At 42.1% G+C, this 21922-nt stretch overlaps 1 protein-coding gene and 1 non-coding gene across 10 annotated transcripts in view; one reads left to right on the forward strand and one right to left on the reverse strand.

Annotated features, from left to right (window-relative positions):
* The window catches only part of Cdk12 (cyclin dependent kinase 12), a 103625-nt gene that overhangs the window by 47341 nt on the left and 34362 nt on the right, over window positions 1-21922 (forward strand). For all 9 annotated transcript variants that reach the window (XM_045157947.1, XM_045157951.1, XM_045157950.1 and 6 more), the window contains 3 exons: window positions 11019-11096; window positions 15012-15128; window positions 17285-17416. In XM_045157947.1, coding sequence (XP_045013882.1) covers window positions 11019-11096; window positions 15012-15128; window positions 17285-17416 — 327 coding nt within the window. The remainder of the gene's footprint in view (window positions 1-11018; window positions 11097-15011; window positions 15129-17284; window positions 17417-21922) is intronic.
* LOC123463756 lies at window positions 1485-1590 on the reverse strand. The gene has a single exon (XR_006639143.1). It is a non-coding gene; the product is annotated as a U6 spliceosomal RNA (small nuclear RNA).

Consider the following 21922-nt stretch of genomic DNA (forward strand, 5'->3'; position numbering starts at 1 on the left):
AGTGCCTCCAACCACTGCAAACGAACTCCAGGTGTGCGCCCCATAGTGCATCTGGCTAACATAGGTCCTAGGAAATCAATCCTCAAACCGGGGTCCTTAGTCTTCATAGGCAAGCGCTTAACCACTAAGCCATCTCTCCAGCCCACATGTGTCTTTTCTTAAATTTTTTTTTTTTAATTTATTTATATGTAGGGAGATAGAAGAAAAGAACACGATAGGGTGGCTCACGCCTTTAATCCCAGCACTCGGGAGGCAGAGGTGGGAGGATTGCCGTGAGTTCGAGGCCACCCTGAGACTCCATAGTGAATTCCAGGTCAGCCTGGGCTACAGTGAGACCCTACCTCGGAAAAAAAAAAAAAAACAAAAAAAACGCAATGGGGAAATGGGCATGCCAGGACCTTAGCTGCTGCAAACAAGCTCCAGATGTGCGCACCTTTGTACATCTGCCTTTATGTGGGTACAATGGAATTGAATCTGGTCCTTATACAGCCTTAACTGCTAAGCCTTTATTTTATCTGAAAGCCTGTCCAGCCTTTATTTTATCTGAAAGAGAGAGAGAGAAAATGTGTGTGTGCCAGGGCCTCCAGCCACTGAAAATGAACTCTAGATGCACCACCTTACGCATCTTTCCCAGCCTTCTGTTTTGGTTTTTTGAGGTAGGTTCTCATACTAGTCCAGGCTGACCTGGAATTCACTCTGTATTCTCAGGTGGCCTTGAACTGACAGTGATTCCTACCTCTGCCTCCTGAATGGTGGGATTACAGCATCCTTTTTAAACAAAAATATTTTATTTATTTATTTACGAGAGAGAGAGGGAGGAAGGGAGGGAGGGAGGGAGAGAGAGGGGAAGAGAGAGAGAGAGAGAGGGAGGGAGGGAGAGAGAGAAAGAATCTAGTGAATGATGACTTGGCACTCACACTGTAGCCAAGGCTGTCCTCCAAATTCATGGCTGTCCTTCTAACTCAACCTCCTGGAAGCTGGAATTAGACATGCACCACTGCACCTGGTTTATCTGTTTATCTACAGAATATTAGTTTTGTATAGGAGAAAATGAATTTACTTATTTATTTGAGGTAAGGTCTCACTCTTTCTAGCCTAGGGTGACCTTGAATTCACTATGTAGTCTCAGGTTGGCCTTGAACTCTTTTTTTTTTTTTTTTTAGTTTTTTGAGAGCGACAGAGGGAGAAAGAGAGAGAGAGAATGGGCACATCAGGGCCTCCAGCCACTGCAAACAAACTCCAGATGTGTGCTTCCCCTTGTGCATCTGGCTAACGTGTGTCCTGGGGATTTGAGCCTCCAACCGTGGTCCTTAGGCTTCATAGGCAAGCACTTAACCACTAAGCCATCTCTCCAGCCCTGCCTTGAACTTTTGTAATCCTCCTACCTCTACTTCCAGAGTGGTGGGATTAAAGGCATGCATACCATGCCCAGCTAATTTTGCTTTTCTGTCTCTCTTGTACAGCCTTTTTTCTTTTCCCTTTATTTTAATATGGAACACTTCATGAACTTGTGTGTCATCCTTGCGTAGGGAGCATGCTAATCTCTCTGTATTGTTCCAATTTTATTATATGTGCTGCCAAATTGAGCACTGTACATACTTTGTAGCTCTCTTTTTCTTGTGTTTTTGTTTGTTTTTGTTTTTCAAGGTAGGGTATCTGCTCCAGCTCAGGCTGACCTGGAATTCACTATGGAGTCTCAGGGTGACCTCGAACTCACGGCAATCCTCCCACCTCTGCCTCCCAAGTGCTGGGATTAAAGGCATGAGCCACCACACCTGGCTTTCCTGATGTATTTTTTTGTTTGTTTGTTTATTTTTATGTATTTATTTGATAGCGACAGACAGAAAGAGGCAGAGAGAGAGAGAGAGAGAGAGAGAGAAAGAATGGGCGCGCCAGGGCCTCCAGCCATTGCAAATGAACTCCAGACACATGCGCCCCCTTGTGCATCTGGCTAATGTGGGTTCTGGGGAATCGAGCCTCGAACCAGGGTCCTTAGGCTTCACAGGCAAGCGCTTAACCGCTAAGCCATCTCCCCAGCCCTCATGTATTTTTTGATGTGATTTACTACTTTGATTTGTATTAATTTCTCTGAAGATATTTGTATAGCACAATTTACTTATTTATTTGCAAGTAAAGAGAGAGAGAGAGATGGAAATTAAGGAAGGAAATTTAGAAGCTCCTGTCCCAAAGTTATGTTCTGTGTTGCATAGACTTTTGTATTAGTTATGTCTAGTACTGCATATTCTAATATTGCATATTTGTTCTGACACTCAAGTTTTTGTACTCTTCGTAGTTTTACAGCTCCTATTGTAAGTCATCTTGGAGTTGTTTTTACATCCACCTATTAATTAACTATTATTATTATTATTATTTTCTGTTTCTCTAAAACTTGCCTATTACTCAAGGTCTCTAGTATTAGGCCAAGGCTCTGAGGTCTGAGAATTAACAATTATGAATAGCCCAAGGTAAGGTATACAAACTGGAAGCCATCAGAGCTCTGAGTCCAGGCTTTGTTAAGGGATTCCCCTGGGTCCATGCTGGTATGAAAATGAACTGGTTCTGTTAGCATTAGTTGCCCATATCAAAAGAAGAGAGAAAGAGAATGAATAAATGTGTGTATCTGGCTTGATGTGGGTACTGATGAATTGAACCTGGACCATAAAGCTTTGTAGGCACCTGCCTTATTTGCTGAGTCATATCTCCCAACCCTCATAGCATGTTCTTTACAGAGAATTAGAATAGTAGGCTAACTTATATGTAAAATCCAAAAATATAGCTGTCCTTCTAGGATTTTCATATTATCTTTATCATACTTTACCATTTGTTACAAAACTATATGTAGAATTTGATTTGAAATTTAATATTGGAAACAAATTTTACTTTAAAAAAAATATTTTGTTTTTATTTATTTGAGAGGAAGAGGCAGAGAGAAAGAAAGAATAGATGCACAAACCAGCTCCAGAAGCATGTGCCACCATGTGTATCTGGGTCCTGGGGAATTGAACCTGGGCCCATTGGTTTTGCAAGCAAGTGCCTTTACCACTAATCCATCTCTCCAGCCCAGTTTTTTAAAAATTTATTTGCAAACAAAGGAGAGATTGAAGAGAGATAGAGAGGGCCTCCAGCCACTGCAAACAGACCCACATGTATGAGCCACATTGTACATCTGCCTTTTGTGTGGGTATCAGGGTGTCAAAATGGGTTCATTAGACTCAGCAGGCAAGTGCCTAACACTGTGCCATCTATCCAGTCCTATCTTTTCTTTTTTAATTAATTAATTTATTTATTTTATGTTTTTGTTTTTCAAGGTAGGGACTTGCTTTAGCCCAGGCTGACCTGGAATTCACTATGTGTACTCAGGGTGTCCTCAAACTCATAGCAACCCTCATACCTCTGCCTCCCGAGTGCCAGGATTAAAGGCATGTGCCCCAGATGATTTATTTATTTATTTGGGGTATTTTATTTTTTTTTATTTATTTGAGTGAGAGAAAGAGAGGCAGATTGAGAGAGAGAGGGAATGGGCCTGCCTGGGCCTATAGCCACTATAGATGAACTCCAGGTGCATGCATCATATTATGCATCTGGCTTATGTAGGTCCTGGGTAATAGAACTTGGGTCCTTTGGCTTTTGTACTTTTTTTTTTTGTTTTTCGAAGTAGGGTCTCACTCTGGTCCAGGCTGACCTGGAATTAACTCTGTCATCTCAGAGTGGCCTTGAACTCATGGCAATCCTCCTACCTCTGCCTCCCAAGTGCTGGGATTAAAGGCGTGCGCCACCACACCCAGCTCCTTTGGCTTTTTAGGCAAGTACCTTAACTGCTAAGCCATCTCTTCAGCCCTGTTTTTTTTTTCTTTTTCTTTTTCTTTTTTTTTTTTTGAGGTAGGGTCTCATCCTAGCCCAACCTGACCTGGTATTCACTATGGAGTCTCAGGGTGGCCTTGAACTTGTGGCAGTCCTCCTACCTCTGCCTCCTGAGTGCTAGTATTAAAGGCATGCACGCCTGGCTCTGCAGCCCAATTTTTTTTGTAGTTAATTGTTTTGTTTTTTTGTTTTTCAAGGTAGGCTCTCATTCTAGCTCAGGCTGTCCTGAAGTTTACAATGTACTCTCAAGGTGGTTTTGAATTCACAGTGATCCTCCTATTTCTGCTCACCCCCCACCCCCCTCACCACCCAGTGCTGGGATTAAAGACATGCGCCACCACGCCTGGCTCTCTGGCCCTATTTTATTTATTTATTTTTTGCTCTTTTTGAGGCCAGTTCTCACTCTAATGGAGGTTTACCTGTAACTGACTGTAGCCACAGGCTGGCCTCAAACTCATAGACATTTTCTTATGTTGGCCTTCCCAGTGCTGGGACTAAAGGCCTATACCACCACACCCAGCTAAAGTTTACTTTTTCTATTTCTAAGATTTGAGAGACTTTGGGGTATGTAGCTTAGTGCTGGAGGTCTTGCCTAGCACATATGAGGCTCTGAGTTTGATTCTTTGTAGCACATTAAAAAGCAAAAAGTTAGTGGGCTGGGGTGATGGCTTTTTAATTAAGGCATTTGCCTGTGAAGTGAAAGGACCCAGGTTTGATTCCTCAGGATTCATGGAAGCCAGATGCACAAGGGGCACATGTATCTGGAGTCCATTTGCAGGGGCTACAAGCCCTGTTATGTCCATTGTCTCTCTGTCTTTCTTCTCTCCCTATCTCTCTGTGCTTGCAAATAAATAAATAAAATAAAAATAAAAATAAATAATGTTGGGTTGCAGAGATTGCTCAGTGGTTAAGGCTCATGCCTTCATAGCCCAAGGACCTTGATTTAGTTTGCCAGTACTCACATAAAGCGAGATGCAGTAGCACATACATCTAGAGTTTGTTTGCTGGCTAGAAACCCTATCATGCTTTCACCCCCAGCACTTGGGAGACAAAAGTAGAAGAATTGCTATAAGTTTGAGGCTAGCCAGGTGATGACATAGTGAATTCCTGGTCACCTGGGCTAGAGTGAGATCTTACCTGAAAAAAAAAAAAAAAAAAAAAGATAAAAGAAGAAACAAGCAAAAAGTGGGCATGGTACGGGCTGGAGGAATGGCTTAGCGGTTAAGGCATTTGCCTGCAAGGCCAAAGGACCCTGGTTTGATTCCCCAGGACCTACGTTAGCCAGATGCACAAGGGGACACAGTGTCTGGAGTTTGTTTGCAGTGGCTGGAGGCTCTGGTGTGCTCATTCTCTCTCTCTTATCTCTCCTTTCTCTGTCAAATAAATATATATATATTTTTAAAAGGTGGGTATGGTGCCTCACGTTTATTATTTCAGTTCTTGGGAGCGTGAGGTAGGACAATTGCTATGCGTTCCAGGCCAGCTGGGGTGATAGAGAAGTTTTATGTCAATCTGGTCTAGAGTGAAACTGTACCTCAAAGTCAAAGCCACAGAAACAAGGATGAGCTTAAGATATGGTGCTTGCTTTCAAACCCTTATGGCTTGGGTTCAGTTCCCTGGTACCCACATAAAGACAGATGTACAAAGCAGTGCATGTGTCTGGAGTTTACATGCAGCAGAAATAATTTTTTTTTTTAAATTACAGCTATCAGGATTGGCTAGTACTAATCAAGCCAGGGAAGCAGCTGTAAAGACTAGTACAGCAAGTTATGTGTGAAGTAGAAAAGTTGGTCATCTGTCCTCTGAGGTTTAAGATGTTAGTACCAAGTAACTTATGCTAATTACATTCTTTTTTCTTTTTCTTTCTTTCTTCCTTTATTTGACAGAGAAAGAAGGAGGGAGGGAGGGAGGGAGGGAGAGAGAGAGAGAGAGAGAGAGAGGGAGAGAATGGGTACACCAGGGCCTCCAGCCACTGCAAACAAACTCCAGATGCATATGCCCCCTTATGCAATCTGGCTAATGTGGGTCCTGGGAAATTGAATCACGGTCCTTTGGCTTAACTGCTAAGCCATTCCTGTAGCCTCCTTTTTTCTTTTTTCTTTCTTTTCTTTTCTTTTTAAAATATTTTCTTTATTTATTTGAGAGAAAGAGAGAATGGGTGCACCAGGGCCTTTAGCCACTGTTAACAAACTCCAGATGCATGCTCCTCCTTGTGCATCTGGCTTACGTGGGTCCTAGGGAATTGAACCAGGGTTCTTAGGCTTAGCAGGCAAACTGCCTTAACTGCTAAGCCATTTCATCAGCTCCCTTTTTTCTTTTTAATTCTTAAAAAAAATTGTTTTTGTTTGTATTGTTTTTATTTATTTATTTGAGAGTTACAGAGAGAAAAAGAGGCAGAGGGGGACAGGGAGAATGGGTGTGCCAAGGCCTCCAGCCATTGCAAATGAATTCCAAATGCACATGCCCCCTTGTGCATCTGGCTTACATGGGACCTGAGGAATGAAGCCTCAAACTGGGGTCCTTAGGCTTCACAGGCAAGCACTTAACCGCTAAGCCATTTCTCCAGCCCCTTTTTTCTTTTTTAATCAATCAAGTTACCATCTCACTCTAGCCCAGGCTGGCCTAGAATTCACTCTAATCTCAGGCTAGACTCAAACTCAAGGGTATCCTCCTACTTGGGCCTCCACAGTGTTGGGATTAAAGGCATGCGCCACCACACCTGCCTATTTTTCTTTAATTTGTTTTTTGAGACATGGTCTCATGTAGGTAAGGCTGGCCTGGAGCTCCTGGTCCTCCTACCTCCCAAGTGCTGCTGGGTTGGTAGGCCTAAGCTAACTGCCCTGGGCTCTTTACCTGCTATTAAAAAAAAAATACATTGACAAAAGGTGTTAAGTCCTTGTGTATTTTTCCCTTTAAAATTACTGTTATTATTTTTTTCCTTTAGTTTTTCAAGGTAGGGTCTCACCCTAGCTCAGGGTAGCCTCAAACTTACAGCAGTCTTCCTACCTCTACCTCCCTAGTGCTGGAATTAAAGGTGTGTGCTGCCATGCTCTGCTCCTGTAAAATTATTTTGAAGTAACTTCAAACTTAACAATAAGTTGCAAGAGTGGTCATGGTGGTGACACACACCTTTAATCCCAGCACTCAAGAGATAAAAGTAGGAGGATCACAGTGAGTTTGATGCCAGCCTGAAACTACATAGTGAGTTCTAGGTCAGCCTGGGCTAAAGGGAGACCCTACCTCAAAATCTAAAAAGTAAGTTATAAAAAAAACTAGAATTTTTATAGTTTTTAAAGTGTTTATTTATTTGAAAGAGTAAAATATAGAATATAGGCAGGCAGATATAGAATGGGTTTGCCAGGGTATCCAGTCACTAGAAATGAACTCCAGATGCATGTGCCACTTTATGCCTCTGGTTTACATAGGTACTGAGGAATCAAACCTGTGTCTTTAGGCTTTGTAGCAAGCGCCTTATCCGTTTAGCCATCTCTCTATAGCCCTTACATAGCTTTTTTTTTTTTCTCTTCCCCTTTGGTTTTTTTGAGGTATGGTCTTACTCTAAGCCCAGACTGACCTGAAATTAACTATGTAGTCTCAGGATGGCCTCGAACTCAGCCATCCTCCTACCTCTTCCTCCCAAGTGCTGGGATTAAAGGTTTATGCCAACACACCCCGCTCGCTCGCTCGCTCGCTCTTCCTTCCTTCCTTCCTTCCTTCCTTCCTTCCTTCCTTCCTTCCTTCCTTCCTTCCTTCCTTCTCTTCCTTCCCTTCCCTTCCTTTCCCCTTCCCCTTCCCCTTTCCCCTTTCCCCTTTCCCCTTTCCCCTTTCCCCTTTCCCCTTTCCCCTTTCCCCTTCCCCCTTCCCCCTTCCCCCTTCCCCCTTCCCCCTTCCCCCCTTCCCCCCTTCCCCCCTTCCCCCCTTCCCCCCTTCCCCCCCCCCCCCCCCCCCCCCCCCCCCGCCCCCCCCCCCCCTCCCCCCTTCCCCCTTCCACCTTCCCCCTAGAGTCTCACTCTAGCCCATGCTTACCTGGAATTCACTATGTAGTTGCAGGCTGGCCTTAATCTCAAGGTGATCCTGCTACCTTTGCCTACCAAGTGCTGACATTCAAAGCCTGCGTGGGGACCTGAGGAATGGAGCCTCGAACTGGGGTCCTTAGGCTTCACAGCCTATTACCATGCTTTGTCTTATATAGCTTTTATTCAGATTTACTAAATTTATTAAAGTATACAATAATCTACATATATTTCAATTTTATAGTTTAATAATTTAAGACATTGTGTATCACCACAACCAAGAAAATGCTTTTTTGTTTGTTTGGATTTTTGAGGTAGGGTCTCAGTCTAGCCCAGGCTGACCTGGAATATTCACTCTGTATTCTCAGGGTGGCCTTGAACTCACAGTGATCCTCCTCTATGTCTGGCTCAATTCCTTTTTTTTTTTTTTTTTTTTTTTTGGTAATATTTTATTTATTTGACAGAAAGAGGGCGAGAGAGAGAACAAGAACAGTTGTGCCAGGGCCACTGCAAATGAACTCTAGACGCATGTGCCACTTTGTGCATCTGGCTTACATGGGTCCTGGGGAGTTGAACCAGGGTCCTTTGGCTTTGCAGGCAAACGCCTTAACTGCTGAGCCATCCCTGTAGCCTAAAAATGCTAATTTCTAAAAGGCTTTTTGTAGTTCTTGGTAAAACCACTTTTTTTCACAATTTTTTTTTTTAAATTTATTTGAGAGAGAGCCAAAGAGGCAGGTGTGGCTCGGAGAGAACAGGTATACAAGGACTTCCAGCCACTGCAAATGAGTTTCAGATGCATGAGCCTCCCTTTTGCGCTTTTGCATCTGGCTTACGTGAGTCCTGGGGAATCAAACTGGGGCCTTAGGCTTCACTGGCAAACACGTTAACCTCTAAGCCATTTCCCCAGCCCTAAAACCACTTTTTAACTTACACTGTGGGAAAACCAGTATTTTGCTGTCACCATAGTCAAATTTCTATATGTTACTCAACATTTTTTTTTGTTTTGTTTTTCGAGGTAGCTCTCTATTCCAGGCTGACCTGGAATTCACTCTGTAGTCTCAGGGTGTCCTTGAACTCACTGTGATCCTCCTACCTCTGCCTCCACAGTGCTGAGATTAAGGGCATGTGACATCACAGCTGGCTCTCAACTTTTTTTTTGTTAGCATTGTTTTTCTGTGTGTGTGTGTGTGTGTGTGTTTCCAGGTAGGGTCTCATCTAGACGTAGAACTTACTATGTAGTCTCAGGGGTGGCTTTGAACTCACCTTGATCCTCTTAGCTTCCTGAGTGCTTGGATTAAAGGTGTGTGCCATCACACCTTGCTTATGATTCCTCTCTTTTCTTTTCTATTTTTTTCTTTTCTTTCTTTCTTTCTTTTTTTTTTTTTTTTTTTTTGTTTTTTGAGGTAGGGTTTCACTCTAGCTCAGGCTTTCCTGGAATTCACTATGTATTCTCAGGGTGGCCTTGAACTCACGGTGATCCTCCTACCTCTGCCTCCCGAGTGCTGGGATTAAAGGCATGCGCCACCATGCTCAGCTGTGATTCCTCTTTATTTATTTATTATTTTTTTTTTTTTCATTTTTCAAGGTAGGGTCTCATTCTAGCTCAGACCGACCTGGAATTCACTATGTAGTCTCAGGGTGCCTCCAACTCAGCGAACATTCTACCTCTGTTTACCAAGTGCTGGGATTAAAGGCGTGCGCCACCAACCTATGGCTTATTTCTTTTGTTCTTTTTTTGGTTTTCTGGGGTAGGGTTTCACTCTAGCTCAGGCTGTCGTGGAATTCACTATGTAGTTTCAGGCTGGCCTTGAACTCACTCCTACTTTCTGCCTCCTGTGTGCTGGGGTCAAAGGCATGCACCACCACACCTGGCTGCAGACTTTATTAAGGAAAGTACAGAACCAGAAGCCTGAGAGTGAGTTGGTAGCATTTCTTATAAGAGTGAAAGAGAGGTTGTTGGATCAAGAGCTTCTGGGAGTGAAAGCCCGCAAAGTGTCCCAGCAAACTTGCTTAGGATTTCCAGTGGAGATATCCAAACTAGAAAGGGAAAGAAAAGGAAGTTACAGTTTTTGAATTAGAAGTGAGAACAGTACTCTAGCTGGTTCAACCAGTGAGGTTCTGGCTGTAATTTTGTTTTGTTTTTGGGTTTTTGAGGTAGGGCTTCAGGCTGGCCTTCAACTCACAGTGATCCTTTGGCCTGTGTTTCCCAAGCACTGGGATCAAAGGTGTGTGCCACCATACCCAGCAGGGCTTTTTTTTTTTTTTAATATTTTATTATTTATTTGCAAGCCAAGCCTGTTGCACCTGTAAATGAACTCCAGACACCTGTGCCACTTTGTGTATCATGGGTGCTGGATAATCAAACCCAGATTGTTAGGCTTTGCAAGCAAGTACCTTTAACCACTGAGGCATTTCTCCAGTCCTCAGCTTTCTTTTTAAAAACCTGGTGACACAGTTTTGCAGACTATCTGCCAGCTACTACATAGTTTCAGATTGTGTATATATATATATATATTTTTTTTATAGTTAACAACTTCCATGATTGTAAACAATATCTCATGGTAATTCCCTCTCAGGTTGTATATTTTTAGCTGCAATATTCCATAAGCAATGTTATCTTCCTCATGTGGTATCAGATCTATAAATAAATAACCGAATTTGGCCCTTTTGTGATAATAGTAATTTTTGTGACTTGGTTAATGTGTTGTCATTGTCCATTGCTAATTTTTCTTTTGTAACTAGTGAACATTTTGTGCAGAGCTGCTTTGAGACAAGGCGAATTTTTAGTTTTAAAAGCCCACTCAGAATAATAAAGGTGTTTAAGCAAAATTTATATGAAAGTTGAAATAGATCTTGACTACTAACAAATAGTTTTCTTTGTAAATATAGTGCCCAGAGGACTATAGTGTAATACATTTTCTATAAATTAATTACAAAGCTTATATTCCCTTTATAAAAACTGGTGAGCATGCTTGTAAAATTATGTTTAATTCCTTAATTTACAATGGCAGGAGATTTGGGCTCTTGTTTATAGGTGCCATAAATTTAATCTTGAGAAATTTAAACCTTATATACTATTTTCAATGCAAGAAGTATTTGTTTCTACATATTTCTTTACTAATATCTCAATTTTAATTTTTTCAGATGCATCCTTGGAGAACTGTTTACAAAGAAGCCTATTTTTCAAGCCAATTTGGAACTGGCTCAACTAGAACTGATCAGGTACTGTTACACATGCCTCCCCCCTTTACACTTAACTTCTTAACTTCTTAATGTCCATTGTTACTGATGAAGGCTTCTTAATCTTTTTCCATTCACAACCACTTTTCACTTGAGAAAATTTTTACATCTTCCCAGTTACATAAATATAAAAGTAAGTATATGGGCTGAGTGCGGTGGCGCATGCCTAATCCCAGCACTCAGGAGGCAGAGGTAGGGGGATTGCTGTGAGTTCAAGGCCAGCCTGAGATTACATAGTGAATTCCAGGTCAGCCTGGGCTAGAGCAGGACTTACCTCAAAAAACCAAAAGTATACAAAGTCAAACATTTTCTTCTTTTTTTTTTTCTTTTTGGTTTTTTGAGGTGTGGTCTCCCTCTAGCCCAAACACACCTAGAATTCACTATGTAGTCTTTTTTTCTGTTTCTGAGGTAGAGTATCACTCTAGTCCAAGCTGACCTGGAATTTACTATGTAGTTTCAGGGTGGCCTCGAACTCACAGTGATCCTCTTACCTCTGAGTGCTAGATTAACTGTATTGCAACGCACAGCTAAACTTCTTTCTCTTCTCTCTCTCCCTCCCCCCCTCCATATACACACACACACACGTATGTATGTATATATTTTTATTTGTTTATTTTTTGTTTTTTAAAGTAGGGTCTCACTCTAGCCCAGGCTGACCTGGGATTCACTATGTAGTCTCAGGGTGAACTTAATAAAATCCTTCTACCTCTGTCCCCCAAGTGCTGGGATTAAAGGTATGAGCCACCACACCTGGCTTTAATTTTTTTTTTATATATTGACAACTTCTATACTTACAGACAATAAACCATGAAAATTCCCTCCCCTCTTCCACTTTCCCCTTCACAACTCCACTCCATCATATCCCTTCCCTCTCCCTTATTTTGATGTCATCATCTTTTTCTTCCCATTATGAGCATCTTATGAATATATTGCTAGGCATTGCAAGTACATGGATATCAAGGCCAATTTCTGTCTGGACAGTCACATTGTAAGCAGTCCTACTCTTCCTTTGGCTCTTACATTCTTTCTGCTACCTCTTCCACAAGCCTTGGAGCATGTGATAGAGATGTGTCAGTTCTGAACACTCCTCTGTCACTTCTCAGCACTGTGGTGGCTTTTGGGTCATCTCAGTGGTCACCACCAGCTGAAAAGAGAAGCTTCTGTAACCAAAACTGAGAGTAGCATTATTATATGGATATGAATGTTAAATGAAGTGTTTACAAGGCAGTTTGGTGAGCATAACATATATGTAGCCAGAGAAGAGCTGGCATTACACTCCCTAAGGCTCATGACTTCCTTGACCATAGGCCTTTTTGTTTGTTTGTTTTTTGTTTTTGCCAAGTAGGGTCTTGTTCTAGCCCAGGCTAACTGCCATAGGTTTTTGAGTAGGTTTTCAGTACCAAACATGTATTCCCTCCCGTAGAGTGAGCCTCCAGTCCAATTATAGAGCAATTTATTTTCCCCAGAACAGACATACCACTATTGCACCTGTTCAGTTACTTGGCCCTGCTGGCCAAACTTGAGGCTTCCAGCGTCCACTCAAACATTCACTCTTGATAAATAAATAAGTTTATTTAGTTTTTTTTTCAAGGTGGGGTCTTACTCTCGTAATTCACTATGTAGTCTCAGGCTCCCCTCAAAATCACAGTGATCCTCCTATCTTGCCCTCTGGAGTAGAGGATTAAAGGCATCTATTACCATGCCTGGCTTTTTTTTTTTTTAACTTGTTTATTCATTTATTTGCCAGGAGAGATTGAGAATGGATATGTCAGGGCCTCTTTGTTTTTTTCTGTAAACAAACTTTGTGCTTCTAGTTTTATGTGGGTACTGGGAATTGAATTCAGGCCTTCAGGTTTAGCAAGCAACTACCTTTATCCATTGAACCAGCCCTCAGTTAATTGTTTATTTTGTTAATTTGAAAGAGGTAATAGCTGTGTGTGGTGGTGAACGCTTCTAATTCCATCCCTCAGAGGCAAAGGTAGGAGGATTGCTGTGAGTTCAAGCCTATCCTGAAACTACATAGTGCATCCAGGTGAGCCTGGCCTATAGTGAGACCCTACCTTGAAAAATAAAACAAAAAACAACAAAATAATAATGATCTGTCCTTAAGTAAGATTGTATCTTACCCTCATAAAATTTACAATTTAAGCCAGGCATGGTTGTGTACACTTTGAATCCTAGTACTTGGGAGGCAGAGGTAGGAGGATTGTTGTGAGTTCAGGGCAACCCTGAGACTACATAGTGAATTCCAGGTCAGCCTGGGCTAGAGTGAAACCCTACCTCTAAAAACAAAGACAAACTTTACAATTTAATAAAATACATAGCATATGAATGAATGGTTATGGGTTAGGATGGGATTTCTACCATTTTTATCTTCTCTTTTTCCCCTTTTCTCTTTTCCTTTCTTCCTCATCTACCTCACCTCCAGCTAAGTTCTTTCTGTAGAGGTCATATGGTCCTCAACTGACAATCCTGCCTCAACTTCCAGAATCCTAAAACTGTAAGCCTGTACAACATGGCTCAGCCTTTTTTTTTTTTTTTTTTTTTTTGGTCTTTGTGTTTTGTTTTTCGAGGTAGGGTCTCACTCTGTCCCAAGCCAATCTGGAATTCACTATGTAGTCTCAGGGTGATTTTGATCTCATGGCGATCTTCTGCCTCCAGAGTGCTCCGATTAAAGGTGTGCACCACCATGCCTAGCTCTCTCTCTCTCTTTTTTTTTGTTTTGAGAAAGAGAGAATGAGCGCATCAGGCCTTCAACCACTGCAAACAAATTTCAGACGTATGCACCACCTTCAGCATCTAGCTTATATTGGGTCTTGGGGAATTGAACCTAGCTCCTCTGGCTTTGCATGAAGCATTTTATCCTCTAAACTCTCTCTCTAGAACCCCCTTTTCTTTTCAATAAAATTGAGAATTCGTGTTGTACCAACTTAGCTAGCCAGGCTGCTCCTTTCAATAAGATGAAAAGTAGTAACAGGCAAGCTGACCTGGAAGTCACTCTGTGGCTCAAAATGCTCTCAAATTTACTATGATCCTCTTACCTCAACTTCCCAAGTGTTGGGATTAGAGGTATGCACCACTATGCCCAGTTTTCAAATGCTTTGTTTGTTTGTTTGTTTGTTTCTTTGTTTTGAGGTAATGTCTTGCTGTATAGCCCAGGCTGACCTCAAACTCACTTTGTAGTCTCATGGTCACCTCTGCCTCCTGGGTTCTAGGACTAGAAGGGTGTGCCAACACACTAAGGTTTCAAATGTAAATTTAAAAAAAAAAAAACACTTTATGTATTTATTTATTTGAGAGGGAGTGAGAATGTGCCACCAGGGCTTCTTGCCACTGTAAACAGTCTTCAGATGTATGTTCCACTTTGCATCTGGTTTAACATGGTTACTAGGAAATCAAATCTGGGTTATCAGGGTTTGCAATCAAGCACCTTAATTACTGAGCCATCTCCTTTGCCTAATAAGTATGTTGTACTTTAGGGTTTTTTTGTTTGTTTGTTTGTTTTCCGAGGTAGGGTCTTGCTCTAGCTCAGGCTGACCTGAAATTCACTATGTAGTCTCAGGATGGCCTTGAGCTCACAGTGATCCTCTTACCTCTGCCTCCTGAGTACTGGGATTAAAGGTATATTCCAGCATGCCTGGCTAAGGACATTCTTTATAAAATCAAATGTAAGTAACTGTGCATTGTTAAGTCAGTATTTTCTCTTGCTATTTTATAACCAATTCTCTCTGTCCTATTTCTTCTGTCTTTATATCAGTAGGTCATGCTTTGCTTTTTTGCATACCTTCTAATACATTAATTAAAGATTGCTCAGCTCTCAAGAGACAATTCTTATTATAAAACATCCAGAATTCATAATGCTTACTCCAATGTTCTTGCTTTTTGCTCTGTTTTCAGCCGTCTCTGTGGTAGTCCTTGTCCAGCAGTATGGCCTGATGTTATCAAGCTGCCCTACTTCAACACCATGAAACCGAAGAAACAGTATAGAAGACGCCTAAGAGAAGAATTCTCCTTGTGAGTTTGGAAAAAAAAAAATATCTCATTTCTGTTTCTCTTGGGACTTAGTCCTGGTCTAGTTAGTTAGTATTATCCCACTTTTCTTGGCAAACATTTTATTTTAATTTTTGGATGTCTTTTTAAAAAATACTTTATTTATTTATTTGAGAGAAAGAGAGAGTGGGTGCACCAGAGCCTCAAGCCACTGCAAATGAACTCCAGATGCATATGCCCCCTTGAGCATCTGGCCTACATGTGTCCTGGGGAATGGAACTGAGGTCCTTTTGCTTTGTAGGCAAATGCCGTAACTGTTAAGCCATCTCTCCAGCCCTAATTTTTAGATGTTTTGAAGCAGTCTCACTCTAGCCCAGGCTGACTTGGAATTCACTCTGTAATCCAGGTTGGCTTTAAACTCACATCTCACCTCCTTCCTCAGCCTCCTAATTGCTGGTATTAAGGGCTGTGTCGCCATGCCCAGGTCAACATTTTATTTTAGAGTAGTGGTATTAGTGTTCGTATTTTGTTTTTTCCAGGTAGGGTCTTGCTATAGCCCAGGGGACCTAGAATTTACTCTTTAGTCTCAGGGTGGCCTTGAACTCTTGGTCATCCTTCTACCTATGAGTGCTGGGATTAGAGGTTTTTTTTTTTTTTTTTTTTTGTTGTTGTTGTTGTTGTTGTTTTTGTTTTTCGAGGTAGTGTTTCACTCTAGCCCAGGCTGACCTGGAATTCACTATGGAGTCTCAGGTGGTCTCGAACTCACGGTGATCCTCCTACCTCTGCCTACCGAGTGCTGGGATTAAAGGCGTGCACCACCATACCCGGCTTTTTTTTTTTTTTAATACTTTATTTGCAAGGAGAGAGCGAGCGAGAATGGGTATGCCAGGGCCTCTAGCCACTGCAAATGAACGCTACCATGTGCATTTGGCTATACGTCCATACTAGAGAATCAAACCTAGGCATTGCTTAACTGCTGAGCCATCTCTCCAGCCCCAGTTGTGAGTATTGTCATAGCACTTTTATAATTTTCTCCTTGGAAGGCTTTAGAGCATAGAAAAGCATTTGTGAGAGCTGGGAAGATGGCTTAGTAAATAAAATGTTTTCTGTGCAAGCAGAAGGACCTGAGTTTGAGTCCCTAGCACCCATGTAAACGTTTGATCCATGCCTGTGCACCCCTGTCACTGGATTTGTGAATTCCAGGTTTAATGAGAGAGCCTGTCTTAAAAAAAAGTGGGGTGGGGATTGTGGGAAGATAGCTTAGTCAGCAAAGTGCTGCTGCACTGGCATGTGGAGCTGAGTTTACATCTCCAGAATCCATGTAAGTGCTCAGTGTGTCAGTATGTACTTGTATCGCAGTGATTGGGAGGCAAGTTCCCCAATGCAGGGTCCTAGCCAGCGTAGCCAAATCAGATCTGTTTTCAAAAAGGGAAAGAGTCACAGAGGGAGACCCAGTGTCAACCCATGGCCTCCACATGCACACGTTGACATGGATATATACACACCCACACACATAAGAACATACTTACATAAACATACACCACACCTCTAGCTTCCTCGTGCACATACAAGAAAAAATATAAAGGGGGCTGGAGGGATGGCTTAGCGGTTAAGGCATTTGCCTGCAAAGCTAAAGGACCCATGTTTGATTCCCCAGGACCCACGTTAGCCAGATGCACAAGGGGGCACACGTGTCTGGAGTTCGTTTGCAGTGGCTGGAGGCCCTGCCGTGCCCATACATTCTCTGCTGTCTGTCTGTCCCTCTCTCTCTCTCTCTCTGTGTGTGTAAAAAAAAAATAATAAAATACTTTTAAAAATCTATATAGAGAGGACATTTAAGGAAGACATTCAACATTGACTTGTGACTTCCATACATCTACCCAGGAGTTTTCCCCAAGCATTAAAACCTACATGCACACCACACACAACTGAAAAAAATATGATTTAAATTTTAATATGTGTATTTTCTTAGTATCCTTGTTCTTCAGAAGTAAAATTGTTAGCTTCAGAATTTTTTCTTGCCTATATTGTAATAGCACTATATTTTGTAGGTCCAGTACTATTTGCTTGTATTAGCCAACCTTTAACTCGCTTCCTCAGTTTTACATGAAAATGAAAATTCACAGGTTTGAGAGCTGTGGGATCATTCTGAACTTTTTACTTTGTAATTCTTTCTGTAGCATTCCTTCAGCAGCACTTGACTTACTGGACCACATGCTGACACTAGATCCTAGTAAGCGATGCACAGCTGAACAGACCCTGCAGAGTGACTTCCTTAAAGATGTGGAACTCAGCAAAATGGCTCCTCCAGAGTAAGTGACTGTATATTGTGGTTCTGAACTTCCCAGTGGCCTCAGGAGATGAGAAACTAAAAAATAAGGTCCCCCCCACCAAAGAATTGTATATGTCTAAACAAGTCCCAAATGGAGGGATGTCTTGGAGTGTTACTGTGGATAAGGTCAGTTATTTTATTTCTTAAAAAATCTTTACTTAGCTGGGCATGGTGGCTCATGCCTTTAATCCCAGCACTCATGAAGCAGAGGTAGGAGGATCACCGTGAGTTCGAAGCCACCCTGAGACTACATAGTGAATTCCATGTTAGCCTAAGCTAGAGTGAGACTCTACCTCGAAAATTTTAAAAATATATATATATATATTATTTAAGCCATGCATGGTGGCACATATCTTTAATCCCAGCACTCTCAGGATACAGAGGTAAGAAGATCACTTTGAGTTCAAGGCCAGCCTTGGACTGCATAGTGAATTCCAGGTTAGCATGGACTAAAATGAGAACATACCTCAATAAACCAAAATGTGTGTATTTATTTATTTAGAGAGGGAATGTGTGCATCAGATCATCATGCCATTGCAAACAAACTCTTGATGCCCCACTTTACATCTATATACTGGGGATTTGAACCTGGGCCCTTGGCTTTGCAAGCAACTGCCTTTAACTCCTGAGCCATCTCTCCAGTGTTTTTTGTTTTTTAATGATTTTTGTCTGTTTTTTAATTTTTGAGGTGGGGCCTTATAGCCCAGGCTGACCTGGAATTCCACTATGTAGTCTCAAGGTGGCCTGAAACTTATACCTTTGCCTTCTGAGTGCTAGAATTAAAGGGCATGTGCCATCATACTCAGCTGTTTGTCTTTTTTGTTTTTTTTAATATTTTACTTTTATTTACTTATTTGAGAGAAAAAGAAAGAGGCAGAGAAAGTGGGCATACCAGATCCTCTAGCCACTGCAAATGAACTCCAGAAACATATGCTGCGTTGGACTTCTTGCTCATATGGATCCTACGGAATTGAATCTGGGTCTCTGGTTTTGCTATCATTTCAGCTCAGTTTTTTCTTTTTCTTTTCTTTTTTTTAATTTTTATTAGCATTTTCCATGATTAGTTTTTATTTTTTCAAGGTAGGGTTTCTCTAGCTGAGTTTGACCTGGAATTCACTGTTTAATCTCAGGGTAGTCTTGAACTCACGATGATCCTCCTACCTTTGCCTTCCAAGTGTTGTGATGAAAGGCATGCATCACCACACCCTGCAATTTTGTTTTTGTTTGTTTGTTTTATTTTTTTATTTATTTATTTTTAATTTATTTATTTGAGAGCGACAGACACAGAGAGAAAGACAGATAGAGGGGGAGAGAGAGAATGGGCGCGCCAGGGCTTCCAGCCTCTGCAAATGAACTCCAGACGCGTGCGCCCCCTTGTGCATCTGGCTAACGTGGGACCTGGGGAACCGAGCCTCGAACCGGGGTCCTTAGGCTTCACAGGCAAGCGCTTAACCGCTAAGCCATCTCTCCAGCCCTGTTTTGTTTTTTGAGGTAGGATTTCACTCTAGTCCAGGCTGACTTGGAATGCACTATGTAGTCTCAGGGTGTCTTAGGACTCATGGTGATCCTTCTACCTCTGCCTCTCAAGTGCTGGGATTAAAGGCTTGTGGCACCACACCCAGTTTACCCTGCTAATTTTTAATGTTTTAATTTCTTTTTCAAGGTAGGTTCTCACTCTAGCCCTTGAATTCACAGCTCTCCTCCAACCTCTTCCTTCCAAGTGCTGAAATTGAAGGTGTCTGCCACTATACCTGGCTAATTACTCTAATTTGAGGAGTCTAACAATTTTCTTTTGTCTCTGGATACCTAGTATATTCATCTACACAACCACTTTGAAAATATCCCTTCTTGTTTTTATCCATTCATATTTCTCACACTTACTAGGACAAATCTGATTTATTAATATATATATATGGGCTGGAAGGATGGCTTAGTGGTTATGGTGTTTGCCTGCAAAGCCAAAGGACCCAGGTTCGGTTCCCCAGGACCCACATTAGCCAGATGCACAAGGGGTGCACGTGTCTGGAGTTCATTTGCAGTGGCTGGAGGCCCTGGTGCGCACATTCTTTCTCTCCCTCTCCCTCTTTCCCTGTCAAGTAAATAAAAACATTTAAAATATAAATATATACATATATATATTTTTTTGGGGGGGACAGAGAGACAAAAAGGAGAGTGAGTATGGGCACACCAAGGCCTCTTGCCACTGTAAATGAACTCTAGACCCATGTGCCACCTTGTGTATCTGGCCTTACATGGGTATTTCAGAATTGAACCTGGGGTGTCTTGGTTTGCAAGCAAGCATCTTTAACTGCTGAGCCCCCACAATTCTAATTTTAAATAGATTGCATCATTGTGAAGTTACTGAATATTTTTTAAAAAGTTATTTACTTTCAAGCACAGAGAGAGGTGGGGAATGGGTATGCCAGGGCCTCTAGCAAACGAACTTCAGATGCACGTACCACTTTTTGCATCTGGCTTTGTGTAGGTAGTGGGGAATTGAACCTAGTTCCATAGGCTTTGCATGCAAATGTTTTAACTGCCAGGCAATCTCTTCAGCCCAGGTCATTGAATTTTTATATTAAAAAAAAAATTTTTTTTTGAGGTAGGGTCTCCCTCTAGCCCAGGCTGACCTGGAATTCACTGTGTAGTCTCAGGGTGTCCTCGAACTCACGGCAGTCCTACCTCTGCCTTCTGAATGCTGGGATTGAAGGCATGGGCCAGATACCTGGATGATACATTAACTTATTACTGAATTTTGGGAACTTCTGTTACAGAGATTTTGTAATAAAAACTTTAACCTGCTTTGACTGTCAATATTATTGACTTAGGAGAAGTCTGAAAATAGGCCAAGTAAAGACTGGAGAGATGGCTCAGTAAGTGAATGTGTGAAAGCACAAGGAGCTTAGTTTGATTCCCAATATACATGTTAAAAGCTGGCCATAGGCCGGGCGTGGTGGCGCACGCCTTTAATCCCAGCACTCGGGAGGCAGAGGTAGGAGGATCGCCGTGAGTTCGAGGCCACCCTGAGACTACAGAGTTAATTCCAGGTCAGCCTGGGCTAGAGTGAGACCCTACCTCGAAAAACCAAAAAAAAAAAAAAAAAAAAAAAGCTGGGCATAGGGCTAGAGAGATGGCTCAGCAGTTAAAGTGCTTGCCTTCAAAGCCTGATGACTTGAGTTCAGTTTCCCCGTGCCCATGTAGGACCAGCTGCACAAAGTGGCACATGTATCCGGAGTGGGCAGTGCCACTTTGCAGTGGCCTGAGGCCCTAGCATGCATATGTTCTCTGTCTCTTGTCTCTTTCCCCTGCTTGCACATAAATAAATAAATAAATATAATTTTAAAGATAGCTGGGCATAGTGTCATGTATCTGTAATTTGTAATCCTGGTATTGGTGGAAGTGGGAGGGGGGCAGAAATAAGAGGATCACTTTGGCTTGCTGGTCAGGTAAACTCCAGGCCAATGACAAAGTCTGTTTAAACAAATAAGATAGGTTGGGCGTGGTAGCACACACCTTTAATCCTAGTACTTAGAGTTGGAGGCCTACTGGAGTCTACATAGTGAATTCCTTCTTAGCCTGGGCCAGAGTATGACCCTACCTCAAAGAAAACCAAAAGAGGGCTGGAGAGATGGCTTAGCAGTTAATGTGTTTGCCTGCAAGGCCAATGGATCCCAGTTCAATTCTCCAGGACCCACATAAGCCAGATGCAGAAGGAGGTACATGCATCTGGAGTTCGTTTGCAGTGGCTGGAGGCCCTGTGGTGCTCATTCTCTCTCTCTTCCTTTCTCTCTGCCTCTTTCTCTCCCTCAAATAAATAAATAATAATAAATTGAAAATTACTTTCTTTTAAAAAGAACAAAAGAAAAAAATAAATAAAAGATGGGAAGCTGGAGAGAGTGCTCAGTGGTTAAGTGCACATCCTATAGGGACTAGGCTGAGAGATGGCTTAGTGGTTAAGCGCTTGTGTGAAGCCTAAGGACCCTGGTTCGAGGCTTGATTCCCCAGGACCCACCTTAGCCAGATGCGCAAGGGGGTGCACGCGTCTGGAGTTCGTTTTCTGTGGCTGGAGGCCCTGGCGCCCCATTCTCTCTCTCTGCCTCTTTCTCTCTGCCTGTCACTCTCAAATAAATAAAAATAAACAAACAAAAAGCAAGAATGAGGGACTGAAAGGGCCTTGTGACCACCCAAGTTTGAGTCTTCAGAACCCACATAAACAGTCTTGGCCCTGTACACCTGTAACCCTAGGGTGGATGAAATGGGATTTCTGACTTTCCACACTCCAGACCATCACTCCGTTTTATGTTTGGTTTTGTTTTTCAAGGTAGAGTCTCACTCTAGCCCAGGCTGTCCTGAAATTCACTGTGGAATCTCAGGGTGGCCTCAAACTCATGGTGATCCTCCTGCCTCTGCTGGGATTAAAGGCATGTGTTGCTATGCCCGACTACTACTTACTAACTTTGTTTTCCTTATTATTTCTGCTTCTTAC

This window comes from Jaculus jaculus, chromosome 9 (assembly GCF_020740685.1).
Source record: "Jaculus jaculus isolate mJacJac1 chromosome 9, mJacJac1.mat.Y.cur, whole genome shotgun sequence".
Taxonomy (NCBI): domain Eukaryota; kingdom Metazoa; phylum Chordata; class Mammalia; order Rodentia; family Dipodidae; genus Jaculus; species Jaculus jaculus.